At 42.1% G+C, this 12152-nt stretch overlaps 1 protein-coding gene across 1 annotated transcript in view; it reads right to left on the minus strand.

Moving 5' to 3' along the window:
• The window catches only part of GABBR2 (gamma-aminobutyric acid type B receptor subunit 2), a 930408-nt gene that overhangs the window by 323111 nt on the left and 595145 nt on the right, over positions 1–12152 (minus strand). The window contains exons 9-10 of the mRNA XM_030551629.1: positions 3651–3731; positions 234–384 (exon numbers count right to left, since the gene is read on the minus strand). Of these exons, the coding sequence (XP_030407489.1) occupies positions 234–384; positions 3651–3731 (232 nt within the window). The remainder of the gene's footprint in view (positions 1–233; positions 385–3650; positions 3732–12152) is intronic.

Below are 12152 nucleotides of genomic sequence, written 5' to 3' on the forward strand. Positions count from 1 at the left end.
ACACAGTGGAAAAGATTAATTTTTCCAACAGAATAAAAGGATTTGATCTAATGGATAATTAATATCTTTCAGCACAAAGCTGTTATATAGTAACTTCAATTAAAGCAAATAATATTTTTAAAAATGTTGTCTTCCCAATGTGATGTTCTCTTCATATAATTTTAGTGTCTATAAATGTGGTACTTAAATATGAAAAAAAAGGAAAAATTAAAAAGATAATGTACATTTCTTACTTCTGATTTCTGTTTTTGATGTTAAAGAACAAAAAAGCACTGGCCATGATCATTCCTAGGATAGTGAGTGCTGAAAGAATACTGTAGAGAGGCAAGGAGATCTTACGCAGCTGTTCTTGTATAATCGTTTTGTCCTTTGGAGGCTCCAATCCTAAAATTTCAAGAAGAAAAAAGCTAAAGCCCACACAGAGTTTGAATTCTTGTGAAAAAATATATCCCTTCCATTACCCCCAGAAGATCTAAAGACAGTGGGCCATATTCATCCCTGAGGTAAAGCTATTTACTTCAGTGGAGATATACCAGATAGTCAAGAAATGTTTGGACTTCGGAAATGATATAATGCCACCCTGTTGGAAGGAGAAAGTCCCAGTTCAGGAAAGCTTTAAGCATGTGCTTAATTTCCTTACCTCAGGAAAACAAATAAGCACTGCAACACACATGCTTAAATGCTTTTCTGAATTCGAGATGACAAGTAGTCACACCACTAAAAATATTCTTTCCTAGTCTACTTTTATTTACAGCTAGTCAAACCCTAAACTCCTTATTAGGGTTCCAGTAAGTCCTTATTCACTGAAATCACTAGCAATTTGCCCAAGTTAAAACCAAGTGAGTACTTCAAAATTGGGCCTAATATTTTGTCATCAAGCAAGGATTGACCAAAAAGGAAAAACAGCAGCAAGCCATTACAGCTCCCTTATGATACCATATATATGGGGAAGAATATGACCTTGTGTGTGTTAACTCTATCGCAAACAAATTCAAATCCATGTTTTAGAACATATGATTGGGTTGTCAGTCAAAGTCATTACATCCAACCCCAGCCAGTTCCCATGGGGGCTGCCTGGCTTAAGAAAAAGAGTAATTTTGAGACAGTGTAACAGTTCTCTATATTTCCACTTCAGCTGATATTCACCTGTGTGCAGAGGGATTGTGAAAGGCCCTCCATATTACTTAAGCCACACAAAAGGGGTTCAGTGCCTGATTGTCTTTTCACAATGGAAAAGGTATCCATGTCAATTCCATATAGGGCAGTGTCAAAGGCTGACTTGACTTTGCCTCCTGACTCAAACCCTGACACCTAATTTGGACTCTGACCCTTGGTATCAACCCTGGCCTGGACATGACTTAATTCCTCCGCTACTCTTAGCCTCAGGTTTGCCCTTGTTCTGTCCTTGAGGGGATCGTTATAGTAAGTTTCATTCTTGGATATGTTCCTGATACCTGGAGGTGAACTGGTAACAAGGTGGCATGGTTCCAACATGCATCTTTGGTCACTAAAAATTGTTCCTGCAAAAATGAAAAAAGGTCAGTCCCCACCAAATATTGATGCCTGGCTCAGTGATGTGGCTGACATTGCAGCTACTGGATGACTGGCATTCCACAAAAGGGGAATGCCCAAAAAATTCAAAGCAATTTGGGCTGAATTTTTAAAGCTCAGTGATTAATCCTGGAGATAGATATGTTGCTTCACTTCCTTCCTTTTATCATAGTCTTTTCTTTCTTACTTTGTGTATTATGAAGGCCTCCCATAGGCCTTCATCTTTTAAAACAGTCTCAGTGGTTGAAACCTCCCCATGCAGCATGCAGCAAACTCTTAATCCTGTTTTGCCACAACTGAGTTTGTCAACTTTTATGAAATGTGATCGTTTTCATTTCGTAAATAGAGTTAGAGATGGATTAACACACTATTCTACCATAACCACACTTTTAACTGCTGACTAAAAAAAAGGAGGGCATAATGGGCGAGAGGTTTGAAAAAAAACAACAGAAAAAACAAAGTTGGCACCTCCCATCATTTCTTACAGGATAAACCATCATTACTCTCCAAACCATTCCAAGACAGTTAAAAAAACAACCATGAAGCATACAGATAATTTTCTTATGAAATCATAGAAATATAACTTGGAAAAATATTTTAAAAAACACTTCTGATGTTTTTTTCCTCCCTGAATCTGGCTTGAATACATTTCCCAATGGGCCATCAGTATTGAATTCATCAAGTGGGGTAGATATTATGCAAGAGCTTTTATAGAAGCAGTTGGTTGGTCTTGTATCCTGTGATGATATGCCTAACCTGTCAGGGAATGGATCCTGGGAGCACTCCCTCAGAAGGGTCATCCTTGCACCAGTGATGAGCCTGGCTCAGGAGCTGAAGGGGGTGAACCTGTGTTTCCCCTTTCCCAGGGCTTCCAGGATCCCACCTCAACTCAGGTCAGAACAGCCCTGAAGGCTACCCTAACTTGTGACCTACGTGAAACGGCTCCAGTAGGCTGGTGCACCATGGTAGAATACCTGGGGCACAGTGATAATCAGTTCATGCTCTAGCTCTTGCCAACTCACCCCGGAACACACCTGTGTGGGCAGCTGTTGCAAAGGTCTATGCCTGTTCTGCACCACCTCTGAGACCCTATACTGAGGATATGCCCTGGAGGAGCCTTATGACTACTTCTCAGCCATTTTACACTAGCTGTGCTGGAGGAATACACCTGAGAATTCCCCCCTCAGACTGCAAATCTTTTGCAGAACTTTAATTTAGGTGTTACTCGAAGGGTGATGTTCTTCACAAAACTCCCGATTTTCTGAGACAGGAAGTAACACCAGCTTCCCAAATGCCATAAAGGGCCATTCCAGTAGCCAGGGATTGCATGGTTATAGGGACACCTTGGCCACATAGCTTCTGCTGGGTTGCTGGGCGAAGAAGGGTGTGGCAGTTCTGTATCACCCAAGCAATCCCTCATACTGGGGGAATCTTTAATTGATCCTTTAGAACAAGTTTAAAGCTGCTTTGTGCTGCCAGACCAGTATAAAGAAATGTTAGCAGGGCCCAAGATCTGGCCCTTTATCTGTACCTAGTTATACATGCACACAACTATTATCTGTGAAAAAGAGAGACCCTTTATTCATTTCTGTAAGTTTATTGAAGACAATAAAATCACAACTGGCATCTTCATGTAGTTACAAAGACTAAGAGAAATGTAACCACCTCTTTAAATACTCACACATCATGTTAGTGAGACTGATTGGTGGGGATGACATAGGAATGAAATTAAAGCATTTTGGATTTGTGAACATGAAAGAGAAAACATATTTTGAAACCCACTGAAATAATGAAGAATATCCCTTTTCACAGATCATTTATGATTAGCACAAGATGTCGAAATGAGAAATACTAACACAATATAATCATTCAAAATGTTGCTACTTTCTTTTCAGAACTCTCCTTTTGTAGCTTTTAAGAGCCTGCATGACACAATACAATATCAAGCATGAGCCACTGGCCCGAATCCCCTCAGCATATGATTTTATAACCTTCTTTTTCAGTAACAGAATAATAAAATGTGTCTGTATAAAGCATGAAGTCTGAACCATATAGCAAACCATATAACTGCTGTGCATCTTTTCCATTTCCTGTCTTACCTTGGAACCTGATGGTGTTATTGATTATTTCCAGTGTATCAGCTACAGCATTATACTCTCCCACCTTCACTTCCTTTCTATCTGCAGAGAAACAAACAAGTAGGATTGTTTATGTCAGTTCACATCTTCTCAATAATGTAACTGTTTCCCTTTCTTGTTGTTGCTATACCACAGAAAATGGCTCAAAGAGTACGATTTACTAAAGCAGAGTGGCAGATTTGATATCTATTAGTATAAAAAGAAACATTTTTGAACTTTCAGAACAATACAAAGTTATATTGGACAATATATCTATTAAGTCATCATTCAATACTAATTTGCTTAAATAGCAAACTATTCTACTTTAGAATGAACATTTTTTCTAATCCCAAATTGGTAACTTTAAATACTGGTTTGGGGTCAAATTACCACCTTTACTCATGCTGAATAATACCCTTCTGCTCAATTTAAACAAATAGGATTGCTTGCTGAATGAAGCATTTCTCAGAGGGAGTAAGGATGACAGATTCAGACCTTTGATGAGCTGCTTAGTTAAAAGAGCAACTGGGAATCTGACATCTGAATCTTATTAAGCAGTGAAGAATCCTGTGGCACCTTATAGACTAACAGACGTTTTGGAGCATGAGCTTTCGTTGGTGAATACCCACTTCGTTGGATGCATGTAGTGGAAATTTCCAGGGGCAGGTATATATATGCAAGCAAGCTAGAGATAATGAGGTTAGTTCAATCACGGAGGACGAAGCCCTGTTCTAGCAGTTGAGGTGTGAAAACCAAGGGAGAAGAATCTGCTTTTGTAGTTAGCAAGCCATTCACAGTCTTTGTTTAATCCTGAGCTGATGGTGTCAAATTTGCAGATGAACTGAAGCTCAGCAGTTTTTCTTTGAAGTCTGGTCCTGAAGTTTTTTTTGCTGCAGGATGGCCACCTTTAAATCTGCTATTGTGTGGCCAGGGAGGTTGAAGTGTTCTCCTACAGGTTTTTGTATATTGCCATTCCTAATATCTGATTTGTGTCCATTTATCCTTTTCCGTAGAGACTGTCCAGTTTGGCCAATGTACGTAGCAGAGGGGCATTGCTGGCATATATTACGTTGGTGGACATGCAGGTGTATGAACCGGTGATGGCGTGGCTGATCTGATTAGATCCCGTGATGGTGTCACTGATGTAGATATGTGGGCAGAGTTGGCATTGAGGTTTGTTGCATGGATTGGCTCCTGAGCTAGAGTTCCTATGGTGCGGTGTGCAGTTACTGGTGAAAATATGTTTCAGGTTGGCAGGTTGTCTGTGGGCGAGGACTGGCCTGCCACCCAAGGCCTGTGAAAGTGTGGGATCATTGTCCAGGATGGGTTGTAGATCTCTGATGATGCGTTGGAGGAGTTTTAGCTGGGGACTGTATGTGATGGCCAGTGGAGTCCAGTTGGTTTCTTTCTTGGGTTTGCCTTGCAGTAGGAGGCTTCTGGGTACACGTCTGGCTCTGTTGATCTGTTTCTTTATTTCCCTCATGCGGGTATTGTAGCTTTGAGAATTCTTGGTGGACATTTTGTAGGTTTTGGTCTCTGTCAGAGGGGTTAGAGCAGATGCGGTTGTACCTCAGTGCTTGTCTGTAGACAATGGAGCGTGCCTGGGATGGAAGCTGGAGGCATGAAGGTAGGCATAGCGGTCAGTAGGTTTTCGGTATAGGGTGGTATTAATGTGACCATCACTTATTTGCACCATGGTGTCTAGGAAGTGGACCTCCTATGTAGAGTGGTCCAGGCTGAGGTTGATGGTGGGGTGGAAACTGTTGAAATCATAGTGGAATTTTTCCCGAGTCTCCTTCCCATGGGTCCAGATGATGAACATGTCATCAGTGTAGCGCAGGTAGAGAAGGGGCGTGAGTGGACGAGAGCTGAGGAAGCGTTGTTCCAGGTCAGGCCAGGACGCCCCATCATCTCAGGCATTGGCACTCTCACTGAAGGACTGTCTGGATATGTGGACTCTCTACTCAGATCCCTATGCCACCAGCAGTCTCACGTGCCCACTCTTTCAGTATTCTGGGATGGAAATTATCCTATCATCCCCAATTTTACCACATTAATCTCTTCAAGTTTTATTCATCAGGAAACTGTTCCTGACCATGAGTTCTGCATGCGTGCCTGCGGGAGGTCCACCAAAACCGCGGGACCAGCAGACCGTGGGACCAGCAGACCGTCCACAAGCACGCCTGCAGGAGGTCCACCAGAGCCACCTGCCGCCCTCCCGGCGACCGGCAGAGCGCCTCCCGCGGCATGTAGCTCTGCTTGGGGCGGAAAAAGGTCTAGAGCCGCCCCTGTTTATAGGGACAGTCCTGATAGGAGTCCATATTAAAAAAAAAAAAAAGCCTCAACTATTTCCCCCCCATCCCCAGTCCCGATTTTTCACACGTGTTATCTGTTCACCCTAATTCCACTGAGTGGCTAAGTGCCTACAAGTTTGGTGTCACAACACTGAGAATTGCACTGCCTAAGTTCCATTGTGAATTCAGCCCCAGGTGTTTCCATCAGCTTGACACTGCCATTACCTATATGATACTTTGCTCAGCCCCATGCTGGCCTTAAGGCAATTCTTTGATGAAGCAGGGAGATTTCAGATAAATCATTTATTTGCATATAAAAAGGTTTGAGATGCCATTTGACATGCCATACATCTACATAAGAACAAAAGCACAGGCATATTGGGTCAGAACAATGGTCCATCTAGCCCAGTATTCTGTCTTTTGACAGTGGCCAATGCAGGTGCTTCAGAGGGAATGAACAGAACAGGTAATGATCAAGTGATCCATCCCCTGTCACCCATAACCAGCTTCTGGCAAACAGAGGCTAGGGACACTTCAGAGCATGGTTTTGTTTTCCTGCCCATCCAGGCTAATAGCCATTGATGGACCTATCCTCCATGAACTTATCTAGTTCTTTTCTGAATCCTGTTATAATCTTAGACTTCACAACATCCTCTGGCAAAAAGAGTTCCACAGGTTGACTGTGCGATGTGTGAAGAAATACTTCCTTTTGTTTGTTTTAAACCTGCTGCCTATTAATTTTATTTGGTGACCCTCTAGTTCTTGTGGTATGAGAAGAAGTAAATAATACTTCCCTATTTACTTTCTCCATACCCAGTCATGATTTATAGACCTCTATCATATTCCCCTTTAGTCCTCTCTTTTCCAAGCTATAAACTCCCAGTTTTATGAATCTCTCCTCATATGGAAGCTGTTCCATACACCTAATCATTTTTGTTGCCCTTTTCCAATTCCAATATATCTTTATGGGGATGGGGCGACTTGCAGTATTCAAGATATGGCTTTATATAGAGGCAATATTTTATTTTGTCTTACTATCTGTATTTTTTGTCATGGGTGGCAGATGAATGCCCCTTTGGGGAGGCTAGCCCACTGGCCCTCCCCTTCCGCCTGCGGTTCCCCCCCCCGGCATGCTGGAGCCCCAAGGCCCTCCCCCCGATGACCAGAGGAGCCCTGAGGCACCTCTAAGGCCAGAGAAGCTCCAGCTTGTCTGCCCCAGCTGCACCCACCTGCCCATCCCATCCGTGCCCACTGCCTTCCCTTCAGATCAAGCACCTGGCCAGCCCCAGGCCCCAGCCAAGCTGCTGTCCTCCCCCTGAGCACATGACTGGCCTCAGCGCCCGCCGAGTCACTGGCCCCCTTTGAGTGCCAGGCCGCTGGCCCAACCCTGCCAGTTTGAGTTCTGCCCCTGGCACTGGTGGGCCTGAGCTCCAGGCCACTGGCAGGCTTCAGGGTAGAGACGAAGGTAGAGTGGGGTCTCTTGGGGAACATGGGTGGGGCCAAGGCCGGGGTTAGCAGAGGGTTAGTCTGCTCTGGCCTTTAATACCTGCTGTCCATTCCTTTCCTAATGATTCCCAACATTTTGTTAGCTTTTTTGACTGCCACTGTACATTGAGTGGATGTTTTCAAAGAACAATCCACAATGACTCCAAGATCTCTTAAGCAGTAAGAGCTAATTTAGACCTCATCATTTTGCATGTATAGTTGGGATTATGTTTTCTAATGTGCATTTCTTTGCATTTATAAACACTGAATTTAATCTGCCATTTTGTTGCCCAGTCAGCCAGTTTTGTGAGATCCCTTTGTGACTGTTTATCCCTTTTTCCAGATCATTTATGAATATGTTGAATAGGATTGGTCCTACTATAGATGCTTTGTTTCCTATCTTTTAACCAGTTACTGATCCATCCACAGTTTTGAGATAAAGCATGCTGCCTTCTTAAACCCATTCACTGCAGCATGCAATGGCTACAGACAAATGATTTTCTGGCAGTGTCTGTGTTCTGGGGGACATCTTGCTCCAGGCTTTTCAATGTACAACAGTCAAAAAGCTTTTCATACCTGAGCCATTCTTTTTAGGTGACAAATCTGAGGAACCGTCCCAGATTGACTTGTCAGTAGAGGAGGTTTTGGAACAAATTGATAAACAATAATAAGTCACCATGACCAGATGGTCTTTACCCAAGAGTTCTGAGGAAACTCAAATGTGAAATTGCAGAATTACTAAGTGTGGTATGTAACCTATCATTAAAATCAGCTTCTGTACTAGATGACTGGAGGATAGCAAATGTGATGCCAATTTTTTAAAAAGGCTCCAGAGGCGATCCCAGCAATTACAGGCTGATGAGCCTGACTTCAGTACTGGGAAAAAACTGATTGAAACTATGGTAAATAACAGAATTATCAGACACAGAGATGAACAGCATATCCTGGTCCCCACAAGGGGAAAGGCCATTCTTAATTTAGTCCTAAATGGAGCACAAGATCTGGTTCAAGAAGTGAATATACCTAAACTTCTTGTTAATGGTGACCGTAATGTAATTAAATTTAAACACATTGATTGGGGAAAACATACCAAAGAAACCCACTAGAGTGGAATTTAACTTTAAAAAATGGGAACTGCACAAAAATGAGGAAGCTAGTTAAATGGAAATTAAAAGGAACAGTCACAAGCACTAAATGCTGCAAACTGTATGGAGATTATTTTCAAACACCATAATAGAGGCTCAAATTAAACGTATACACCAAATAAAAAAGAACAGTAAGAGGGCCAAAAAAATGCCACCAAGGTTAAACAGCAGACTAAATGAGGCAGCTAGAAGTAAAAAAGTACCCATTAAAAATTAGAAGTCAGATCCTAATGAGGAAAATAGAAGGGGGTATAAACTCTGGCAAGTCAAATGTAAAAGTATAATTAGGCAAGCTAAAAAAGAATGTGAAGAGCAACTGAAAAAAAGACAAAACCAACAACAACATTTTTTTTAAGTACATCAGAAGCAGGAAGCTTGCCAGACTATCAGTGGGGTCACTGGATGGATCAAGGTTTAAAGGAGCATTCCATGAAGACAAAGCCATTGCAGAGAAGCAAAATGAATCTTTATATCGATCTTCACTTCAGAGAATGTGTGGGAGAAGGGCTGGCTCAAGGGTTTTTGCCGCCCCAAGCAGCAAAAAAAAAAAAAAAAAGCCGCAATCGGCACCTGCTCCACTGCGCCGCTTTCTTCTTTGGCAGCAATTCGGCGGCCGGTCCTTCCTTCCGAGACGGACTGAGGGACCCACTGCCGAATTGCCGCTGAAGAGCCTAAAGTGTCACCCCTTCCACTTGGCCTCTCCAAGCACTTGCTGGCTGAGCTGGTGCCTGGAGCCAGCCCTGTGTCAGAGATTCCCCCACCTGATCCATTCTTTTTAGATATAAATCTGAGGAACTGTCCCAGACTGAGGGGTCGATAAAGGAGGTTTTGGAACAAATTGATAAATTACACAATAAGTTACCAGAACCAGCTGATATTCACCCAAGATTTCTGAAGAAACTCAAATATGAAATTGCAGAACTACTAACTGTGGTATGTAACCTATTGCTTGGATCAGCCTCTGTACCAGATGACTAGAGGGTAGTTAAAGTAAAAGTTGCTTTTTTTAAAAAGATCCAAGGGCAATCCTGGTAATTATAGGCTAGTACACCTAACTTCAATATCAGGCAAATTGTTTGAAACTACAGTAAAAACAGAATTATCAGACACATTGATGAACATTTGTTGGGGAAGAAATATGTAAAGAGAAATCATGCTTCACCAATCTACAGAATTCTTTGAGGGAGTCAACAAGCATGTGGACAAGGGAGATCCAATCGATATAGTGTACTTGAACTTTCAGAAAGCCTTTGACAAGGCCCTCACTAAAGATTCTTAAGCAAATTAAGCTGTCATGGGATAAGAGGGAAGATCCTCTCAGAAATCAATAACTGGTTAAAAGACAGGAAACAAAGGGTAGGAATAAATGGTCACTTTTCACAATGAAGAGAGGTAAATAGTGGGTCTTCTCCACAGATCTGCACTGAGACCAGTGCTGTTCATCATTTTCATAAATGGTCTGGAAAAAGGGGTAAATTTGTGAAGTGGTAAAATTTGCAGGTAATACAAAACTACTCAAGATAGTTACGTCCAAAGCAGACTGCGGAGAGTTACAAAAGGGATCTCACAGAAATGGGTGACTGGGCAACAAAATGGCAGATAAAACTGAGTGTTTATAAATGCAAAGTAATGCACATTGGAAAACATAATCCCAACTATTCATACAAAATGGTGGGGTCTAAATTAGCTGTTATCACTCAAGAAAGAAATCTTAGAGTCATCATGGATAGTTCTCTGAAAACATCTGTTCAATGTGCAGTGGCAGTCAAAAAAAGAACAGAATGTTAGGAACCATTAGGAAAAGCTTAGATAATAACACAGAAAATATCATAATGCCACTGTATAAATGCCATGTATGCCCACAGCTTGAATAACACTAGCAGTTCTGGTCACCCATCTCCAAAAACCATATACTAGAATTGGAAAAGGTAAAAAGAAGGGCAACCAAAATAAACAGGGGTATAGAACAGCTTTCCTATGAGGAACGATTAAAAAGATTGGGACTGTTCATCCTACAAAAGGGATGAATAAGGGGGGATATGATAAAAGTCAAAACAATCATAAATGGAATGGAGAAACTGAATAGGGAAATGTTATTTACCCATTCAAATAACACAACAACTAGGGGTCACCCCATGAAATTAATAGGAAGCAAGTTTAAAACAAACATAAGGAAGTAGTTCTTCACACACAGTCAACCTGTGGAACTCATTGCCAGGGGATGTTGTGAAAACCAAAAGTATAAGAGGGTTCAAAAAAGAATTAGATACATTCATGAAGGATAGGTCTATGAATGGCTTTCAGCCATGATAGTGAGGGATGCAACTACATGCTCCAGATGGCCCCAAATTTCCAACTGCCAGAAGGTTGGATAGGATGACAGGAGATGGATCACTTGAAATTACCCTCTTGTATATATTCCCTATGAAGCATATGGCACTGGCCCAGTATGGCTGTTCTTATAAGCTTATGCTTCTTTTTTATGACCAAACTCATAGCAGAATTTTCTTTGGCATTTGGTCCTGAAGATTATATAGCCAAATACTTGTCATAATAATTTTTCTAAATAATGAAGCAGAGATAGTCTTCCTTAATTTAACTTTCTGTTGAATATTTTACTTATGGAAGTGACAGTGCCAATTGCATAAATGAAGATGCATTGAGATTTGCACATAAAGGAACATTGAAATCCCTGTTTCATAGTTTAATGGCTGCATTTATTTTCCAGATTTCACAAAATTCTTTATAGGACAATTGAATTTTCCATGTAGCTTTATAGTAAAATATTATTAACTTTTGCAGAGGAAACATTTAACTATGTTCCTCTAAAAAAAAACCAAAAAACAAAAAACTGTTTTCCTCCCCATTGGTTCCTCTAGCTCTCACAATCCCCACAAATTCCATACTTTTCTCTCCCTCAAACATATGCATATTATGCCATTATCTTGAACAAATGAAACTTCTGAGCATTTAAATTAAACACTAAATTATTCCTCTGATTCAGAATAATTTAACTGAGTTTTGCCTAGATTATCTGGAGTAACTGTCAAATTCTGTCGTCAGTTTATGCTTTCCAGTACTGTCAACCAGCCCTTTTGCTCAGCACAAAGGTCCTGCTGAGGCCAGCTTGCCAGCACTGGGTACAGGAAGGCTCTGAGGCAGGGCTGGTGTAACCACTAGGTGAACTAGGCGGCCGCCTAGGGTGCCCAGATTTGGGGAGTGCCAAAAAGCTGTGTCCAGCATCATGGGAGTCAGCTGAGCAGGGTAGGGCGGGGCCTCCATAGGAAACCTGCCCCCACAGCAAGGGGCACTGCGCAGGAAGGTCAGTGGGAGCCTGAGGTGGAGCAAGGAGGAGACAGCTGGCTGGGTGTGGCAACCAGCATGGCCGAGGGACAGAGCTTTTGGGGGAGGCAGGACATGGTCCTAAGCTCAGCTGAGCTTCGCCCTCCAACGTGCTGTACCTGCGGCCAGGCGCAGCCCCCTCCTGGGATGAGGGAAAGTGAAACTAAACCCCACAGCGTGATGGAGGAGAAAGGGTTGGCAAAGGTGCCACTTCTAAA

Source organism: Gopherus evgoodei, chromosome 2 (assembly GCF_007399415.2).
Source record: "Gopherus evgoodei ecotype Sinaloan lineage chromosome 2, rGopEvg1_v1.p, whole genome shotgun sequence".
NCBI classification, from domain to species: Eukaryota; Metazoa; Chordata; order Testudines; family Testudinidae; genus Gopherus; species Gopherus evgoodei.